General features: G+C 29.9%; 2 protein-coding genes across 6 annotated transcripts in view; one reads left to right on the top strand and one right to left on the bottom strand.

Moving 5' to 3' along the window:
* Nucleotides 1-22,465, bottom strand: part of Bm1977 — a gene marked incomplete at both ends in the record, with an annotated part of 30,341 nt that overhangs the window by 2,164 nt on the left and 5,712 nt on the right. Inside the window, 8 exons of one of the 4 annotated variants that reach the window (XM_043076741.1) lie at nt 440-557; nt 761-849; nt 2,380-2,612; nt 3,207-3,285; nt 7,729-7,883; nt 10,695-10,808; nt 11,593-11,747; nt 14,859-15,005. In XM_043076741.1, coding sequence (XP_042932675.1) covers nt 440-557; nt 761-849; nt 2,380-2,612; nt 3,207-3,285; nt 7,729-7,883; nt 10,695-10,808; nt 11,593-11,747; nt 14,859-15,005 — 1,090 coding nt within the window. Of the gene's footprint in view, nt 1-439; nt 558-760; nt 850-2,379; nt 2,613-3,206; nt 3,286-3,723; nt 3,767-7,728; nt 7,884-10,694; nt 10,809-11,592; nt 11,748-14,858; nt 15,006-22,465 lie in introns of those variants that run through there. The other 3 variants (XM_043076742.1, XM_043076744.1, XM_043076746.1) reach the window with 3 other exon arrangements.
* Bm457 (Uncharacterized protein) lies at nt 11,550-11,974 on the top strand (the record flags this gene model as incomplete). Of its 2 annotated transcripts, XM_043076743.1 has the most annotated exons (2): nt 11,600-11,808; nt 11,947-11,974. In XM_043076743.1, coding segments are annotated over 2 exons (237 nt in total), but the record flags the coding sequence as incomplete, so codon positions are not given. The 2 variants fall into 2 exon arrangements, with proteins under 2 accessions (XP_042932679.1, XP_042932677.1); XM_043076745.1 differs by lacking the exon at nt 11,947-11,974 and having other exon boundaries at nt 11,550-11,660.

Here is a 22,465-nt window from a genome sequence, read left to right as displayed (position 1 = left end):
TCTTATAGAAAATTAAATATCATAATATCTTTTAAAAATAACGAGATGAAAACATCATAAATTAAACATCTTTCTAGCACCTCTAACTTAATAAAATCTGAACAAAAGTCCAATTAACCTTTGCATCACTCTACAATTAAATGTAGTCATTTGTTATTTTGGTTGGACAATCTGTTATTCATTGAAAAATCGGAAAATGATTTTATGCATAATTCATTTGAAAGGTACAGAAATATTTACTTCCCTTTAATCTTTAATCTTCATGTGTAGCAGTTGCTGCTAATCAATTTAAAAGTAATTTCACGTTATCAATTTTTAGCCAATGAACATTTATGTGTGGTAAATTTTTTTAACTGAAAAAGTGATGAAAATAGACAAAATTTCTGAAATGACTATTTTTTGCCAAGTGAAAAAGGAATAGTATGGAACAAGTACTCACTAAGTGATGAGGGAAGCATTGGAGAACGCTCTCCTGTACAGAAGAAATGCTTTGAAGTTGTTGACGAAAAACCACCGCCTTTATTGCTACTACGAGTGTGAGTATTATTTGGAAAAACCTAAAATTCATACGAATATGTTAGTCTTACTTGACATGAAGTATGAAGTAGCAGTTAACAAAATTATTTGTTTGGGATTTCTATGAAAATCGATTGAAATCCAAAAAAAAAAAATTGAGGAATTTTTTCAAAAATTGCAAAACAAGAGGAAAATACTTACAAGCAGGAACGAGAATAAGAGTGAAAAATGAAATAATAATTACCTCAGCAACGGGACGATGCCACTGCCTTCGAATTGCTCCAACTGACTTAATACCACCAAAGCGTCTCATCATACCAAAGCGTGATTCATCTAAAATAACATAATTTGCATAGATAATAGAGTGTCTCCGCAGAAGGTGATCTCCATAAAGAAATTCATTATTTCATGATTTCTTATTCGAACTTAAAATTTAATTAGATGAATAGTTAGAGAAAGAGCGGATAAATAAAAGAAAAAGTAAAGGAGATATTTGGCATATATTATAAAATTCAAGGAGAAATTAAAATTCCATTCATTGAGTAATTCAAAGTTCATCATTAGAATTCATAAAAATCTCTGGTAATTTATGGCAGAAGAATAACTGGCTAATATACGTTTAACTAATGAAAAGTATAGTTGTATGTCTGATAAATACAAAGTCAAAGGATGATTCGAAGACAATGACCTTCCAAAATATTGAGAATCCAGTCTCGACGAAAAAAGTTATTAACTAGTTTCTGCTTTCATCTTTTCCGTCCATAAACTCTAACAAACCACTTGGTTGTAAGCTGTTTATTTGTCCAACACTGTCAACTAACTGTTTCTAGGAAAGAAATGACCAGTTGCAATACTGTTCATATTCTCATCCAAAAAACTTTTATAATCAAAGTCATGAGAAGTTTTAACAGATACTCATTCCTATTGCATTTCAAATTGATTGACTTTGGCTGTTTATCACAGAAACTCTTAAGAGGAGCGCCTAAAACCCATCATTTGATGAAAACGATCTTAAATAAATAATTTGTTCATTTTCATTTGTTCTTAGTGAAAAACTATCAAAAAGTTGACTTGTTTCCAAGTTTTGTAATAATCAAGCAGTCAATTTCAACTAAAATGAGTTGTTCACATCTAAATCATGACGCTAACCTTGATATGTTAAATGAAATAATGTATTCTCACTAAAAAAATTATGGACTCGCTACAGTGACAAAAAAAAACTTATTGAAATTCCTGATATTATTAAAATAAGAAATCTTCAGATAAAATCAAAAAAACAGGCGAAAATCAATATCAAAGGTTATCTGTTATCAATAAAATATAGTGAAAATAAAAAATTACAGTAGTGAAAGCATCTGACTTTTATAAATAGGTGAAAGAAATCGAAAGTTAATTAGAGGACAACTATTTTTTTACCTTTAGTACAATACCATAGCTAGACCCATATCAGTGAAACTAATCTTAAAGAAAGAATATTTTATCAAGGACCTTTTTCGATAACGAAGTAACATTTCAGGCAATTTTTACTGCAAATAAGACATACTTCTTCACCAAAAAAAAAAAAAAAAAAAATCTATATTCGGCTTATAGCTTCTAAAATCTTACAAATATTTGCTTGTAAAGATCTCTAAAAAATTTATTCAAAACAGGAAAAAAGCAGAAGTTTGAATAAAAGAATAAGAACTTAAAACTGCAGGGAAGTTCATTATTTCTCGCGGATTAATGTTGGTTAGCAATTCAAATTTGATTTTCATCATTAATGAATCAGTAATTTCTATTATTAAAACAGATAAACATTAAACATTTCCAAACAATTAGTTACTCTATAAAGCAAGCAAATTGATATACTACTGATAAACTTACCACTGCGATGTACGCCACTGTCATCGTCATCGTCAGCATCATTGTCAATAATGTCATCAATGGGGTATGTATGAGTGGTTGACAAAATTGGATCACATTCTTCACTAGTTTCCATTATTTCACCAAATTCAATTAATTTATTATTATTATTATTTCTGCATAGTTGAGAATGTAACCCACTGTGTTCGAAATCATCACAACTTTCACTCTTCTTCAGGCTCAATGTTCGATGACTGGAAAAGTATAACACGAGTAACTCTACTATTTTGCATTGATTATAATTATGTACTTCAAATTTAATCAAATTTATGCAATTCAGATAATTAACTTTTCTTCAATCATCTCACAGATAAGCGATTCGACATCTTAGTCGGCTTCTTAAATAAGGAAGGACTAGAGCTATAATATTTGTCGTCTCTCGGAACGGAAAGGAACGAACTTTTCCTGGATCGTAACTAAAGTTTTTTGACAGTGTAAGTGGGCAGGATAAAGTATGGTTTGGCTCTATGGATTTTTGCATCTTCAAATTTTACGTAAAACATGCGTAGTGAATTTGGATATAATACAATTTAGAAAGAAGAAAAACGAAATAAACTACTTTTAATTTGGAAATTTGTTTTGGGTTTTGAAAAGATCACATAATTTGGACGCAAATTATTCCACAACTGAATTTTTTGTAAAGACAGACTTCATGAAAAGAGAATTTTTTTTTTTTTTTTTTTTTGGAGCAGTGATTTAGGCAAGATAGGACGATCAAGATGTAATACTTCTGTTAAATAAGCAAGTAAAGTTTAGAATAGTATGTTAATTTAACGAACAAAAAGAACCTCTGATCACCAACAAAGTCATCGAATCGATTCTGCTGCGATATTTCATAGACCGGAAAACGACAACCCGTTACTTGTTCTAAAAAACAATTTTCAAACACTTATGGAATATATTATGTAAAAATAATGTAAAAATATGAACTCATAAGAAACAAGAAATACAGGAAGAGTCTAAAGTGTATTAATGAAATATTATTGGTTCTATCTTTTGTCAAAATGACTACTGTTTCTCATCAGTTATTATTATTTTTTTGCTTTATCCGTTGTTCTTAAATACAAAATTACTGTTTTATTTTATCATTTGATCACAATTTATTACATTTTTTGTTAACTGATATTCGATACTAAGACACTGGGATGAATCGAAAGAACTCAAAAATGAGAATATCTGTTGAATATTCTTTCAGATAAGTAAGGATGAAAAATTAAAATTGATTTTTTGGCATTAGTAGGAGTGTATTTGCATCCTATCCTATTTAATAAAAAGATTTAATAGTGTACTGAAAGTGTAACTTACGTGAATCAGATCTGCGACGAAAAGCTACTATATACTTCAGCATATCATATCAATCAAATGCGATCGGCAAATGTTCACAGAGAAGTCCAAAAATTGTAATATTAGAGAAGAGTAAGATATTTTCTCATAAAATAAGAGAATGGAAAAGACGTAAAACCTATTTTCCCGGATCCTTCCATACCGAGGATCATACTGACACACTGCTATAAATAACTAATTGTCAGGACGAAAATTATTACGGAGAAAAAACACTCCCATCTAACACAGATTGAAACTAATTTTGAAATGATCTCTTCGGAATATGCGATTGAAGCTATTGCGATAATAATATCTTCTTCGTTGTGGTGATGAGACGATGGAAGATATTGAATGAAGTAATAATTCGAATCGAAATTGAAGGTTAACTACTCTTAAGGCAATTATAGTTCACTTTTTATAAATAAGGTGATATTAAACAAAGCATTTGGACAGAGGATACTATGGTGAAATGAAGAATTAGATACGTTTTTTTGAGAAATGTTCTTTTCTATCAAAAAGGAAGGATGACCTTCTAGTTGCTCGATGATAGAAGTGGAGTAACAGTGACGGTAAAAGTAGTAAAAGATGTGAATAGGCCCATTGCAATACCATTTCATTGATTAAAATTGTAACAGTTCGTGAGAAGAGGCAAATACTTAAGCGAACAATTTTTTTTTAATTGAATTGTCAGCGAGGACATTAGTGTTTCGTATGAAAATGGGTCCCATCCATAGAACTACTCCCTCGTAATTTTTTTAAAAGGAAAAGAAAGACATTCCTGAGATTACAATAAACTTAAAGAAATATGCTTATCGAAGATATTTCTTTAATGTTCAAATCATCACGTTGGATGATGGTGAAACGTTATTCAATATCAATTTTGACTTTGATTAAAAGATAAACATACAGCAAAAATGGATACCTACCTAAAAAACTAATTAATGATATGGTACTCATATCATAGCAGAAGTTCATCTAAGCATGCTATAAATGCATCAATTAAAATGTTATAGAAACCTTATTTCAGCAAGAAAATTTTATTTCAAAACAAACTAAAAAATCCGCAAAAAATTTAGAATTCTTTGTTCAATATCTTTTACAAATTAACTTATTTCTCGAAAACTATTCCTCACCAATAAAATTGTTTACCAAATGCCTTGTTATTGGATACAGAAACGTAAACTTTTTGATAATGGTACGAAATGTTTCGACATCTATTTTGTCTGATCGGTTTTCCGTTATCTATATTTCTTCCGGCAGTTTACTTTTCCTTGGATGTAATGATGCGAGAAAGAAATTGCTCAATTCAATTCTATTAGGGTCGAAAGTAAGCACAGTGTAAAAAAGTATGCTACAATAGCCATATGCAACATGGCGTATAATGTAATTAAGGAAGTGTGAAATATGTTTAATAGAATTGATAATAATAAGGAAATGTAATGATATAATAATGATGATGATAAGGTTAGAAGTGATAATGACAAGTTGCATTTCCATACATGCACAGTGGCTCTTCCTTATCATTAGGCCACAGGTATTGTCTAAGTTACTTTGGCTCTTTGGAAAACGGCCAATGACTTAAAAAGTATGACTTAGCTTTTCAAGTGTATCTGTTGTCGTTGCTTAGATTTGGAGTAGTGTTAAATGAATTCTGCACTGGGATGACAAATAAGAAATTACGTAGAAAACAAAATCTACTTATTAAGCTAACGTAAGAGAATATGGCCGAAGACATTGGTCGAAGAATCCGATTTCCATGACAATGGAAAAGCTCTTAAAAGATTTGACACGGCATATCTGATAGGCCTGAGCGATCTGTGAGAAGTGAAAAGGGGAAAGGAAGAAATTAAAACCTCACAGTCGTTTATTTATTTCCAGCATACTATTGAAGAAGTAGACGAATTATTTTGAAATATGAGTAATACTTGCATAGGAATGCTACTCTAGTTTTCAGAGGTCATGACGTCTGATAGATGGCAAATGATGATACGGTAAGAATGGAATGATATATTAAATATGCTAGAAGGATCGTACTTTTCTTAATAAAGTATTATTTTTGTTTTCATTTTTGCGGTATTTAATCATCTTATGAATGATCCTGAAACTTTTGGATTATTTGTACTAAGTGATTATTTCCTAATTGAATTAAATTATTCCTATGCTTGTGCACAGATGTTTGGCTTTTTTAATCAAATAATTACGAAATTGTTAAGAAAGAAGAAAAGATATAATGAATGAAAAGTAGAAAATGAAAGAAAAAACATTAAAGAGGATTGTATTTATCGTACATTTATAAAGTTTTCTTCTGTCCCCGCCATCCTTCTAACAACTGGTTTATCAAAAAAAGAAATACTGAAAAAATGTTCAACAGCTGCAAGCTGCAAACTGTTGGTACGAGTGAATGACAACCGGATGATATTTAATTTTTGCACCAAAAAGAATGGTTTCAATCAAACGTTAAATTGTTTATCTTTCTGGAAAGAATTACAATTATCTTTTTTTTTTTAGATAATGAAATAATAAGAAGATTTAAGTATTGAAATAAACATGGCAAACTTTTGAGAAAAAAGATGGAGTTATCGAAAAATGAAAAAATACTTCGATCATGCAACTAACAGCTATACAAACCTTTTACTGTTAGATAAAGGACAGTTTGCATAAAAATTACACGAAAAAAACGATGAAAATGAAATTACTCAATAGTTATCATTATTTAAGGATGCTAAATTATCATGCATAATTAAGAATATATAACATTTACTCAGTGACCAAAAATAAGGCATAAAAATTTCCAGCTTAATTCAAGAAAACGAGGAAGTGAGAATTTACAACATGACCAAAAATACTTCCAGGTCACAATTTTTGTTTCCTTTTCCGGAAAAGTAAAAACGTGGTTTTTCTACCTATCCTTCAAATATATATATATAAGGATTTTCAAACTGTCACTGAGTGTGTCCATTCTTACCCAAATTAGCAACAAATAAACAGATATGATTTAAAATGATTTCTATTTTTCTCTGATTTCATTACTTTCCACAACATCTCTATCCCTACTATTCCTTCTCCTTCTTTCATTTGAAATTTTAAAGGTCAGTTCATTTTATCTGATGTCGCAACAAGCTCTGATTCACGCAGTCAACCATACCTTAAAAAAAGAGAAAAAAAACAATTACAAATATAAACGAGTGGTTCCAAGTCCGGGAAAGCAGTGTTTCTCATTTCATTATTGCTCATCTCTTGAAAATGTCTCAAGCTGAGTTAATGTATTCCAAGTATCTTTCCTCCGTCTTTAACTTCATAATTTCATTGATGATTTAATAACCTAAAGGTCCTTTTTTCTACGTTTCCAGCAAAGTCAAACAGAGTATGAAACGAACTGTCTTATTTCCTAAATTGATTTCACCGTATAAGTCTTACAAAAACAATGACACACTAGCTTGTCGTGGCCTTTGAAATCTGTTTCTTGATCTTAGAGTAATCAATAATAATCAGCAACCTCAGTGATAAATTATAAGACAGAGTTTCTTCCCCTTTTTTTACTCTTCTTAAAATACGACAAAATTACGTCTCTGTAGATTCACTTCTCTCTTTTTTTGATTTCATATCCTCAGCTTCATAAATTATTCGACGACTCAATTAATCAAATTTATTGAATCAAACTATTATTAGTCTAAATGAAATTTCTTTTTAACTACGCTGTATTGGTAAATATTACACTTTCTGTTTTTTATTGATTTTAACTGTATCTCCAACTATGCTTATAAAATTCTACAGCACTCCATCATTACACTGTATTTTACAGTCAAGCATACCTATTAATAACAACCAAAAAAATAATGTTCTCATGGTTTAGACTATATTCCACGAAAATACTGTACTGATTAAGCCTTTCGGCATTTCAAGCGCTTTCTCTAAAATGTAGAAACATATCAAAAAAAGAAAACTGATTCCGATTATTGCAAATTGCCAGTCCAACTGGAATGATACCTCCAAGTGGCCTAGTTGCTATGGAAGGATCTTTTGTCGAAAAATTAAAATTCTCGGAAACGCGGGCGAACTGCAGTGGAGCTATTGTAGTCTGAACTATTTCTTCTGGTGTTCGTACTGATTCTCTTTTCGATTCATCATAAAACTTGTCTGATCTGCAAATTACGAATTAAGTTTTTTAATAATTTTACATATTAATAGATAGTCTAAGAAGTAAATAATTTAAAACATTTCATTTAGCGAAATATGAATCGTTGTCTTGAGTTGATGTTATCTTTTGTAAGGAAAGGAGTGAACGAAACCAATAAACCGGTAGCTTTTTAATAATTTATTACAGATGATGTGCCATGGACAAAATTGCTGAAGTATTGAAATGAAAAGGTGTATATCGCAATCATCGGAAGACATTTGCAGCCAACAAATCCATTAATAAGTCATTTTATTGTAACAGTACTTTTTCACTCAAAGTCAGAATAAAACCGATAATTTAATACATCTTATAGCTTGAAGAAAACAGATATGAGAAAAGGATGTTATCATAAACTTCACTTATCTCATGTTCTGGGGTCCAAAAATGATTTAAATTACAAAAATGATTTAAATTACTTCAAAAAAATGTGACGCAAATCACGCAGTTAAACTTTGCTAATCTATAAATTAATTAATCGAAAATCTTTAACTATTAAAGCCTCTAACTATTTTATTAAATATCTAATGAATTGGTCAATTGGTGTAATTGTCAAACATTTGCACCAGAAATTTAATTCTCAGCTATTATTGTAAACAGTAATGTATGGTAGCTAAATTTGATCTTACTTCCTTTACACTACATTATCCCTCGACGTTATAATATCTTTCTTCAGTTATTAATCATAAAATAAGGAAAAACAAGAGACAAAGAGAAGGAGTGCTAGAATCAAAATATACTTGAATAGAAATAGAAAACTCAATAGTTGAAGTTTTTTAAAATTTAAATTATATTAGTTACAATAATTAATGCATAAAAGCTCAATTATTTTTGAAGACACAACTAAGAACAATTCATTCTTTTATAACGAGAATGAATGTTAGTTAACAAGTAAGGAAAGACAACGGCAATCGTAATTCAAAATAGTCGATGAGTGTTTCATTTGGAAATGTTCAGGAAACATACCCAATTTGCTATATTAGCTGCATAATGACGACTGGAATTCAAAAATTTTTCATTCTTGTTCTAATCCCATCAATAGTTAATTCTTTTTAAATACTTAAAACTTTGAGATTTCGATGTCATACATTAAAATGTTAATAAATCAAAGGATTATCACTTCTATTGCATTTACACGTAGGATCAATCTGTATTGGATGGTATTATGTTTGCTATATTATTCAAGAAAGTAAAAGTATTTTACCGGAAGCGCAATTCGATTAAACTAGTGTATTTGGCTAATATGATTTGTTTACTCACTGAGAAGCAGTGAGCATTACTCTCGGGAGATAATGGAAAGTAAATACGAGTCATAGTTCTGTGGAGAATGAAGCATATTATCACTAAGAAATGAGGGCGGAACAGGAAAACGCAATTATTGTATGAAATATTTCAAAAGAATGAAATTTGGAATAAGGAAAGGAGAATAATGGACCGAAAAGTTCATCAAACTGATAATTTTAAGTGAACTGTAGCAAAAAACAAATGCAACAAAGAAATTAAAATGCAATGACCTCGTCGCATTTTATCTGCAAATTCACTTTTCCATTTTTCCTCTTATTTCTCTTTTATATGATTCGACCTATTATTTTTAGCAAAATCATGAAAAATTCTACAGCTTTAAACTTAGTTAAAATGGAAATACAACAAATTCAAAACAAAATTTGTTAAGTCGGAGGTTTTTTGATAAGTTGGAGATTTACAGAGAAATCACATCTTTTGGATAGCTAATAATTTAAATTATGGAAATGTAAAACAGTGACCTATACAGAATTTGGTGTTTAAATAGGAATGAATGCAAACGTTGAAAGTTTGTGGCATAGTCTAATATATCGGTCACTAAGCATGAGATCATCCTTTTATAATCAAATAATGACAAAGTCTCTGCTTATAATGATATTGAGCGTATTCTATCAACGAATTAGTAACAGTTAGTATTATCATGACTGCTTAGAGTGGTCTCCTGGAAGATCACGTTATCGACCATCAGACTATTCTGTTTTCATTAGTTGAAGTTCGGTAATTGATGACACTATGTAAAACATTTCCTTAGAATAACATTTTCTGCTTGTTTATCTTCCGACTCCAATAATTGGTTTTAAATAATTTTGTAAACTTTAGAGAAGATTTTATGAAACACAGATATAAAATTTTTGCGATGGGGAGAATTTGGTAATATCCAATGGTCATTTATTGAGACGAGATGGTCATTATGAATAGACCCGGACTATTTACACGATAGCACTGATCATAATGGAAGTGCTCTTGGAATGGCAATGGAAAGCTCAATCTGGTCCGATCAGCTGATACTAACGACGAATCTGCTGTTGCGCTGTTGCTAAATTTGTTGACCTGAATTTTTCATTATTAATACCAATTAACAAATTTGATGTTGCATGCGAAAATCGCCTGCTCCTGCAACATTCAACAGAATGTTCAAATCTGTTTAATCAGAAATGAAGAAAAGCTGTGCCTTCAACGATATTGGCATACAGCATTGAAAAGCATTCAAGAATGGCATATCACGTTGTCAAACGACTGAATCTTGATAGGGTTAGCATTCTTGTAAACAACGACCTTAAAAGCTAATGCTAAGCTGCTCTATGTAATCTTTGTTTATAGTCTTCTGAATTGCTTCAAGCATGTAGAAGGAGTTACAGCACAGAATTAAGTTATTGAAGTGATTCCGGTGCTAAGACTGGTTTAAATTTAAAATCCACGAGTGCATATTAGATATACCAATAAAATGGAGCGAATAAATCAGTAAATAAATACTTACGGCTTTCCAGTCTGTACGACAGTTATGTCATGCACAGATGGACGCATTTTTTGTTCTTTTTTACCGCGTAATGTCCAATTTCCGCTAAAGAATCCTGTTTTCAATCGACCGCTACTGCAATTATATTGGTTTCTTTTTACAAATTTACAATTCTTACGTTTAATGGAAGTATCTAAAAGAATAGTAAATAGGACAAACTAATTTTCATTTATGAAAAGAGCATAACATTAATATTTCAATAGTCATAGGGGGTGTTTTCGATATTTTTTCTTAGACAAAGTGTGTTTGTTAATCTTTTAGTGTAGTAACCGCTAATTGTTACATCTCACAGATACGAATAAATTTTCTAAAAATTTAATGTTCTTGCTGATAGGGAAGCAGATGAGAGCCCTTGAAACACTACATAAACAATGATGTACAGACACACAGAACGAATTCTATAAAAATCCATTTGAAATGTCCTACAAAGTAAGTTACTACACCGAATGTGCTGTCGGTATTGCAAGTTGCTTTCGTTGCTTTATGAAAACTGAAGAATGAATTTGGTTTTTTTTACTTGATATAATTTCCCTGTCCAAAATAAAGGGTAAGTAACAAATTATTAAAGCAAGAAATGTGTATCAAAATGATATATAACTTAGTTACACATATTTGAATGTCTAATATAAAATAGCAGTGTTTAACAATGCAAAAAAACGTAATTATTTCTGCAGCAACCTGAAAGTTTTCCAAATATTTAATAATTTTAACCTCGAAAATTTTGGAGTGTCAATAAGCTGAAGTTTCAATAGTCTAAGAAGTCCGGTTATTTAATGGATGTTACTTACTTATATAATCTTTGGATAATTAATCTAGCAAATTGGTCCGTTTTATACCAAGCATAATTCAAGTATCATACATTTTAGAACACGTATGCGGTTGCTGCTGCTGAGAAGAACCTGGCTGTATGTTACACGTGTGAGATGACGGTCGTGAATGCATCGACTGATTGTATCGTGAGAAACGTTTTAGTGTCGGTTGATCGGATACTGATTCGTCCATCAAGCTCGCTATCTGGAATGATCTGTACTTCAACACGACTAAGACCATTACTTCAATTTCACGTTTATTTAAAGTAATTGTAATTGTATGAAGCTCAAACGTTACATAATTGTTACTTAAACGCTACTCTAATCATTATGAACATATTTATTTAGGATGCATAAGTTGGAGAGACTTTATTTTTAGTTTCAGAGGATATTTCTTGAATCAGAAACAAAAACTACGAAAATTGTTTGTAAAACAATTAATCATCTTATGTACTGAATGGAAACAACATTCACAAGCAGTTTACAAGTTAAATTGAAATAAAAACAAGTTCTCATAGCGTTTATGCTTCCTGCTTTACTTTTAAACAAAAACAAAAAACTAAATAAAGACATTCATTCGTATAATCCATTGATAATTTTACTAGCATTACAGAGTCGACTCTTCTAATTCATTTCTTTACCAACTGACTATCTGCAAACCTTTCTTTCGGTTTCACTCATTATTAGATTCCAAATAAATGATGGACTGATGTTCTTTTGAATTCGTAATTCATATACAGACTTTTCGAGGGAAGACTCAACTGTGCCAGTGTAACATAACTGACCAAGCCAGTTATTGAACAATGTTTACATCCAAAAGAAGTGAATGATAACATAAGTTTATTTTTATTGATTGTTCGGATTCTCAACAAGCCAGTTGATTTAATGGTAAACGGTACTAGTGAAATAAAATGAACAAATATCAAATCGAGTGATTTACAATACTTTCCATATACACCTATCATCCCCGTTGTATAGAAAGAATTTTAATTGTGCATGCAATGACTGAATTACTCAACTAAGGAAAATTACAGTTTCCCTCAGAAAAACTAACAAATGTAGTAGGTCGATATCTTTTCCAGGTGCTGAAAGAAACAGAGATACTGGATAGATTTAGGAATTTTAAAAACGTTCATCTATAATTTCTCGGCAAATATTTTTCATCACTGTTCAACAGTGATTATTTTTGTCTATAGCTATAGCTTGAAGAATCTTTAACGCCTTCTAGTTACATAGCTACATTAAAGGAAAAAGTAGATCAGCACAATTTCGAATGATATATTTTAGCTTTTATCATTGGATATGTGTGCTTTTCAATAGCCTAGAATTTGGTGAATTCGGTAACTTAAAAACTAGACATATATGAAATTATGACTAGTAACACTCGAAACTAGAATACGCAAATGTGTTCCCATTAAGCCGTTTTTTATTAGTTTTATTTATATCTGTTTGGTAGGGGTCTAAATCCTTCCTGGCATGAACAGGGATTAGGAATCGAAGGATTTGTAATTCTCTTTCCAGAACATTCTTGGTGACCACTCATTGAATTCTTCCAAAAGGTGAATTTATGTTTCATTTTAGGGGTGAGAATGTTTGTTGTTTCGCTTTGAATAAATCGCATGTACTAGCTTTAGGTGATGCAGACAGATGTCTTTGCAGCAGAGTAAGCTCAGAAATTCTGTCCACTTCAAAAAAATTCTGGAAAAAGTTTGACAGACTTAATTTCATCTTCTGCTTCCACCGCAACAAACTTGGGATGGGTGAATCCAGAGAAGGCCTTGATGCTACTAAGATGTTTGGAAAATATGGAGATGATAACAGTGTACAAGAGAAGAAGAGGAAACGGGAGTGCTATAAAAGCAATGGAGAAGGTTATTCCTATAGTGAATTAGAGAGAGAAAGAGAGAGAGGGGGAGAGAGAGAAAGAAAAGAGATGATATGATATTAACCAAATTAAAATTTAATCAGAACTGATTAAATTTAAAATAATTGGAGAGTGTCCTAATAAAGATAATCGAAAGCAAGCAGTAAATAGCGTCAGCAGATAGGAGTGATCATTAGAAAATCTTCAGTAGAATCAAAAGCATTAATTTAAAATGAAACTAATTACTCATGTCATATCATTTCAGCGTTTGCTTTTTGAACTAATGGATATTTAACATTTTATTTCATACTGCAGCTTATTGGTTAAGTCATAAGTTGAGAAGAAAGAACCTCTAGTATTACTGAAATACTATTATACTCTAAGAAATGTTTGCCAGATATAGTTCGCTAAATTATTTGTTTTTAAAATTAGGACTTCCGAAGTTTTTGTAGTCTTTCCAACCACCACTTTCATTACAGATCGAGACATAATTTGTGAACATTATAAAGTAACTGGTTAAATGATACTGCTAGAATAATTCTGTGTTAATATAACCTGCACTGTAATAATGCTTTATTTTATTATGTCTCATAACATAGTTTTGCACTTTTCAAAAGCTTCAAGGCTGAGAAGGTGCTGAATATGAATGATAGTCATATTAATTATATCAATAAATAATCACATCAGTTAATAATATAATTAATGTTAATAACAAATTATCCGAGCCAAGCAATTATAGGTGTTATTATAGGTCTCGAAAAACTTACTTCATATGTGTCTATTTCTTGATAGTAGATTTTAGCATCTTATTCACCTCTTATCGGTTTAAACTGTAAGTGGGGAAGAAGAAGCTCTTCAGAGGGAGAAAAAGTGTCATAAGGAGCAAAATAGAACAGAATCATCTTTAATCATCAAAGGATAATGAAATAAGATTTAAAATCTCATTAGAGAAGTTGGAGAGATTTTCCCAGCGTTGCACACAAGGTCAATTGCAATTTACACCGCTCTTCTAAAGAAATGTGCACACAGTCTCAATGTATCATTATGCATGAGAAGAATGACATTAGTCTCACCGTTAATACTTCAATCTCTTTTGTCATACAAAAATGTATTTAAATCAAAAAAAGGACAGAACGGGAAAAGTATTATGAAAATTAGAAGTTTCTATTCTCAGAAAAAGGATTCCGTGGCAAAATTAATGCTATTATGTAGTTTATAATTAAGCTTCAAAATTAGGACTTCCGAAGTTTTTTTTTTAGCGAGAAGCAAATGAAATCTATAAGCACTCATGAACGATTATCAAACCGATACTTCAAACATTTCATATTTGACTTTACATTTTGCAAATTAGCTAATAAATTTTTCCATTAGCTATAACACTTTATTTCTAAGCCTTCGTCATAGTCATATGTCGCCTGATTCTTAATTCAATCAAATGAAAAAAAAGCTCACCTCGGACAACTGCCTTGATCGTACCATGATTGCGTGTTGCGATGTGAAATCACCACGGTGCAGTGGTAAATCGTCACTTTCAAAAATCCTCAGCACTGGTGTTTGTTGACAGATTCTGTAGCTGACGAGATCAGAATCGCTTAACGGCTGAAATTTATCAAATAAACAAAATTTATAAGAATGCAACTAATGAAAGTGACGATGAGAAGAGTAAAAACAACTTTTCTTCTAAACAATATGAGAATATGTCGTGAAGAGAAAGGGAAAGAAAAAAGTTATCCTGCAAAATTTTTGAGCAAGGATATGTATGGCAATATTGAAATTAAAAGCTTCATTTTATTGCGAAAGAAATTTTGAAATTCTCCCGACAGCAATTTTAATACCTTCAGATCTTCCTATTAATATTAGAAAATGTGCAATTATTAATTAACTAAATTCAACTACTTTAACAATATTAAACAATCTGAAGAGAAAGAGAAATATGAACTATTTACATTTGCACCTTATAAAAACTTAATTTTAGAAAAGTGAGTACTTTAAAAAATAAATATAAAAATTTTAAGATGGATTAACAAAAAAACGCACTAAGTTATAACTATCAGAGACTTTTCCATCGTTTTATACTCAGAAGTGGAGGTAAGAGAAGACTAATATACTTCCAATTAAGTGAGATGAAATCGAACTTTCTTTCTAAAAAAAATGAACTGGAAATAAGGGATAAAATAAAATGAAGTGTGATAAACATTACTCTGCACAACCAATGAACAAGAAAATTATGCATTTGTGAGAAGCATATATATATGTATATATATATATATATGCAGGAGAGATGTCACTGTCATTGTCCTATTGAAGCAGTAAAAAGAGGTCATCCTGAGCAATACTCTAATAGGTACACTGACCATTATCCGCTTCTGACCTGTTGATATAACTTTGTCAGTTTGAAGGTAGACTTCTTAGTTAATGAACTAATTCAGAATTATTTCAAAAATAAAGAAGATCTGATTTACCCAAATCTACAGCTACTAAAATACTTTAAGTCTCTAGATCTAAATTTTTTTATCTCAATAGATATAAGTTTGAGCGCGCAACACATAACGCTGCTTTTTTGGAAAATTTAAGAATACTAGAAATGATTATTAATCTTTAAAATTTATGCCGAAATTTTTTTTTTAAAAAAAAGTTGAATTGTAAAAAGAGAATAAGCTAGACTGAAATCGAAGTGAAACAAAGAGCAGATAAAACTATCTTCAAGCTGTATTTACTAATGATTCCTTTAGAAGCAAATTTTAATCACATTTTAATTTCAATATGCAAAAGAAGGATGAAAAGAAGTACGGAGAAAACAATCTCCACTCATTTTTTAATATATTCCTCTTATTTTAAGAGGAAATTCCACAAATTATAAATATAGATGATGATTTCTTGGGTAGAGGGAAAAACAAGAAGGAAACAGTATCAAAAAATCTTCCTTTTGTTTCAAAATTAAAATGAAATTGCGAGATCCTTCCGTTATTTTGAAATATATTTCCTGAATCAAAAAATGTCAAGGCAACTTCGGACATCACTTCAGATGTTTAAAATTGGACCTCTTTAATGAAGCATTTAAATTATATTAGTTACAATTAATGCATAAAAGCTCAATTATTTTTGAAGACACAACTAAGAACAATTCATTCTTTTATAACGAGAATGAATGTTAGTTAACAAGTAAGGAAAGACAACGGCAATCGTAATTCAAAATAGTCGATGAGTGTTTCATTTGGAAATGTTCAGGAAACATACCCAATTTGCTATATTAGCTGCATAATGACGACTGGAATTCAAAAATTTTTCATTCTTGTTCTAATCCCATCAATAGTTAATTCTTTTTAAATACTTAAAACTTTCTTCGTCACATACTTTGAATTCTGAAAATTTGATTGAAACGCTTAAAGGCACTGGTAGGATGATCCTACCAACCATAAATTTGCTTTTTACTTCAATTCAATTTTCTACTTTTTCTTTGTAGCACAGGGGAAAGTGAACTAAGGAATAGGAAAAAAATTTAACAAAAACGATGTTTTATTTTTATAAAGATTATTAAAAAATTTCCTTAAAGAAATTTATAATTGAATTAGCATATATTCATTCTTCCAACTTATCTTTTTACTTTTAATTCTGAATTACGGAAACTTTCTTACGTAGTGGCGAACAAATTACAAGTGTACTATTCAAATTTTCATTCTGGCCTTTGTGACAGATATGAACTTGAAGCAGATCTATAAAATATTAGAGGAAAAAGTTAAGTGATGGAAGCAAGCCTATCGGTCTGTTTCATCATGAACAGCTTTTTCGAGTTTGTTCTATGTGTCGTCATCACAAGTCTGCAAGAACAGAAGCTGCAGATCCTGTTGGAATAAAATCTGTTCATAAAACATAGTAAATTACAATTTACACTATTTAAAGGAATATTCACGGGAATGCTTTCGTTTAAAGTTATAGTAAACAGTGGAAACGAGTAAATGATGAAATTTAAGATCAAATTTTCAAATCAGAATGAAGTGAAAACAAAAGAATTTTAACATAATGTTGTAAATTTTTAGTGGGTGATAACATTGTCGTCCATGATTAGTCTAAATTTGAGTAAATGCTGACCTTGGAAGATAAAAGTTATTTTTTGAAAGAAGTGACCTGTCCACCCACGTGCAACATAATTCTGCATTTTTCTGTTTTAAAATTATGAATTGAGAGTAGAAAAGGAAACAATCAAATATTCGGAATTAAATTTTGAAATTATTCTAATGGTGATAATAAATGAAGGACTGAATGAAAGGGAATATTTGGGAGAAATTTTGTATGGGAAAAGACATTCGTTAAGAAACATGAGAAAGAAATTTTTTTAGACTGCTAAAGTTTTCAGTGTAAAGTTTAGTTATCTTTTTGTACGAAAATTAGTGGTTGGAATTCTATTACTTGAATGATATGTGAATGAAAAGAATCAAGAAAAAAAGAATGAAAAGAATTGAGAGATAGCACTTCTTTTAACTTCTAAAAAAACTAAAAATTTTCTCGCAGAATGAACGTCTATCATTAATTATGTCATTAAATAACTAAAACAAAATAGAGGAGAGAGAGAACATTTGGATTACTTTCATAGGAAGAACGAGAAGAAAAGTGCAGAGTGATGAGAGAGCAAAAGAGTTTTAGCATCAATTTATTTCTATTTATTTTATTTATATGAAATTGTTACTTAACTTGAACCGAAAATTTAACTGAAACAAAAAGCAAGTTTGAAATAACATAATTTCACTAAATTTTGAGTGGTTTCGTAAGACTATCCATGTTGCCGTTTATAATAAAATGTTGTAATAAGTTCGGTCAACCGTACCACAAAAGGAAATAAATTTATAAACAAGAACGGAAAGCGAAGTTATTTCCTTGTGTTTCTTTTCTTGATACATCACATTTTTATTAAAACCATTTAAACCAATCAAATATAAATTTGTCAAATGATCTCTCTGCAAAAATCAAGAGATAAAAGGAATAATATGAGATAGAGGAAAAATTACTGACAAACGAAAAATAATTCTTCTTTATCTTTTTTACAAACTTTCTTTAAATTTAGGACAAAAGTTCTATCAGAAATGTATATATTGGAAAACGAAGTAGCGACATTATTGAGGCCTACCATCTATACAAGTTGAATATCAGAAAAATGTCCAAAAAGTTCAGCAAAGAAAGTATTGTGAATAATTAGCTGAAATTATTTTTCACTCAGGTTCACATCAAACAAAAATTACACTCCAAAACTATCTCTAAAAATTCATAAAAATTTCACGCTCGATTAAATTAATTTTTTACTTCCAAAAGATTGTTGTCATAAAAAGATGAAAGAAAAATTCTTAATTCTTAAGGTGGTAATATTTAGGTATCCATTTTGTTATAAGAATGAGTTTATAGTTTAAGCTGAAAATGAAATTTGCGAAGATTTAATAAGCATTAAAATATGTACGAGCGACTAATTAGCCAACCGTCTCAGTCCAACCATCACAGACAGATGACAACATCTTTTGTATTTCAATGACAAAGAAGTAAAAAAGGCAGTACACCAGAACTGTCAACACTTTGGTAATATGGATGGAATTACTATTTAAACTGAATTTAAACTAAGCTTAATCCAGAAAGACTTGAAGAATAATTAAATTTTCGACTAAAATGAAGTTGTAATAATTTATATCTATGAAGAAGAATATGTCTTTAAAATCTTAATTAAAAAACGAATTTAAAAAATATTTTGGTTTATGATTTGTCTCATTTATAAGTTCATAATTTTTCAGAAATTTCAAAGTCACACAAGCGGTATATGAGGTTACCTCTGTCAAGATAATGTTTCAATAAGAGGTCATTTCAATTTTCTGAAATGAAAAATTTCCAAGCAAAAGTGCAGGTCGGAGAACATCCGAAATTTAAAAAAATGATGTTCTGTATATATACTTTTCTTCTATTTTTTATTTTGCCTTAGGATAGGAAATAAAATTTGTTCAGTGGACTGTAATTCAAACATTACATAGGATTTTATTTTGATTTGTTTTAAAGTGAAAATTTTAATACTACTAATAATAATGTGAGGTGGTTGTTCACCAAAACATTGTTACGTCGTCAATTTTGAAAGTTAAAAGAAAATAAAGTAGTCTGACCACTAATCCATCAAAAGGAGTGAAGTTCATCAATTCAGGAAGTGTAATTATTTGTAATATTGTAAAGTCGTTCTGATGAAAATTCCTATCTGAACAGTAGAGAAAAGGAAAAAGTTTTAAAGAAGTCAAAACTTTATTGTGCTTTTCAGTCAGAGATAACTGATGCTACTATTTGCGAAATTCCGAAAAGAAATTGAAATTGGAGGGAGTAATTTCAAAAAATAATCAATGTTCTGATCTTATGTATAACACTCGAGGTACTTTCATGATAAATATTCTGATAGAATAATAAGGAATGCTGGTGATACGGGAAAGAATAAAAATTAATTTGCCCGATTAGAAGAGTTATTACAATCAATTTGACTTCATTACATGCCATCTTCCATCTAAAATTCTCGTTTTAAATTAGCTCATTTATTCCTTTATTAATTTTTTTAGCAATCATTTTTTTTAGAAAATAATTTTTTTTTATAAAATGATTTTAAAATAATCTCAAGCATATTTAATAGTTTATCCGAAATAAACGAATTACTAACTAGAAATAATCAATCATTCTGCAGCAGTTTTAATCAATAAGAATATGTTTATATGCTTATCATCATCTGCTGTTCTGAAGCAGGAATGCTCCAGTCATCTTCGGAAAGGTTCCTAAATGAAGTGACAAGACAAATTCCAATAGTGCCCATTAGTCTAGCGTGAACTTTTGAGAATGACTGGAGTCAGTTTAAGTTCCCAGTTTTTCGCAGAATGAAAGAAAATATTCTACAATTCGAATTCTTCCGGAAAAGAAAGTGTTAAAGTGTTAAAAGTGCAAAATTTCTCGCATCCCAATACTTAATTTCATTAAAAAACCGTTTTAATGCAAAATAATTGCTTAGTTTTGGGCATTGCAGAAAATATGCAAACGACTGTACGGAACTTTTGGAAAGAAATCCTTTTTTTTTCATTTTATTTGCCACTTTTTTCATGAAAAAAGATAAAATTCATCAACTTTTTTTTTCAATTGTGCTTGTGGAATTCAACTTTTTTCAAGATAAAAACTTCATAGATAATTTCTCAAAAATCATTATAAATTATAAAATTAAGTGAGAAAATTATATAAAATCGCAATTTTAGTGACAATTAAAAGAAATTTAATGATTGGTAGATTTACCACAAATTACTGATATGGTAATGACAAATATTCTTTCAATAGATCGTTACGTCGTGTCACACCTGATAGCTACAATAGCAGAAGCTTTTAAAATTTATTTACAATTTCTGGGAAGGTGATGACTTTCAGAAATATATGAATATAATCTATCAGATTAAATAAACTTATATTATTGAAAAGAAAACTATAAAAAATACTTGACATTTTATGTGGCATATAGCTATAAGTAATAAATACATTTTATTTTGCAGATTAATTATTAATAGTAGGGTAAAAAAAGAAAGATTTTGATGAATTATGATGTAGAAATTTGATTGAAATTAAGGCGGTGTTTTGCAATAATCACTAAAGTACTTGGAGCAAATAGTGGATTGGCGGAGAAAAAGGCAAATGAAATTATCAATTTATTATTCGATCATTTAGATTTGATTTCTGATGGAATGTTTTTTCCTGATTTTTTGAAGAGTTTCTAAATGGAATTTTTAAAAAAAAATTTCAATATAGACAGATATATTAGACATAGCTCGCTTACACTATTCGCTTTATTAATATGATTTTTAAGTATATTGAAAGCACTAGACAACAATTATAAGGAAAGCTAAATTTATCACTTCTACAGTAAATAAAAATTCCAATTAAAGTTTAAAGATTTAAACAGGTGAAATTTAAAAAGTGTCGACAAAATTAAGCGAAACTCATAATGTATCAATTAATCATAAAAGCAAAAAAACTTTAAACGAAAACAATTCATTAGAAAAAAAAAAAAAAAACCTAAAATTCATTAGGAGAATGTTAAAGTCAAATCGCTATGACTAAAAGGATAAATGAACATGAAGTGACAGTTAACAAAAAGAAATGTGAACTAGAACGAAAATAACTTTTAATTTCTTACAAAAGTGCATATATTGTATTTTCATTTCAAGTGGTCCAACAGAACACATTGTTATATTTTATATGTGATAAGAAGCTTAGAAATTATATTTTCAAGCTTTTTATTGTTTATTCCTGAAAGTTGTCTATAGTTTTATGTGTGTAATCGGTCAATTCTCACTCGCTTGAAATAATCTGAGACGAAGATCTGATAATCATTAAAAACAAACAAAAGAAGTTCCATGAATTGAGCTTTGGATAACATTACAGAACTTATTGTATTTTGCATAAACCAGTTGACTGAAACAATGATGGATTCATTAAATACTATGACATGAAAGAAATTAATATTTGAAGATGATCAATGGCAATTTGAATTGAAGAAGAAATGTTATCTGCTATTATATGATCATGCTCACAAAGCACAATAATAACTGGCGCAAAAATCCTTCACTTTGTTAATTGCGTCAAATGAGGAGAAATAGCGGTGAGTTTTTATCACATTGTTGTATTGCTTACTTTTTATTAATTAATTATAAAAGATAAATTTTCAAAGCTTAATCTTATATCCAAATTACTGAATAGGCACATATGGAAGGTTGAGCAGACTGTATAGAAAATCATCATTTTATGCTGAAAACAAACGCTAACAGTGGTGCGACAGCAATGAGAATTTTAAAGTTTACGCAGCTGCGACGGATATTAGTTATGATAATAACGTAATCATGAATATGTATTAATGGATCAGAAACTGCAAAGAAAAGTAATCACACCTGGGTCATCTAAGGACTGTGGATTTTGTTTGAAAGGAATTTTGCGCTAGAAACCTTTCTAATATCTTCATGGATTTTCGAAAAGGTTTAGTGCTGTTTACTTTCAATAAACAGTAGAACTGATTACTCCTT

The sequence above is a fragment of the Brugia malayi genome (assembly GCF_000002995.4).
Source record: "Brugia malayi strain FR3 genome assembly, contig: Bm_v4_Chr1_scaffold_001, whole genome shotgun sequence".
NCBI lineage: Eukaryota > Metazoa > Nematoda > Chromadorea > Rhabditida > Onchocercidae > Brugia > Brugia malayi.
Note: the sequence above shows the minus strand (reverse complement) of the source record. Positions and strands in the feature narration are given on the sequence as shown.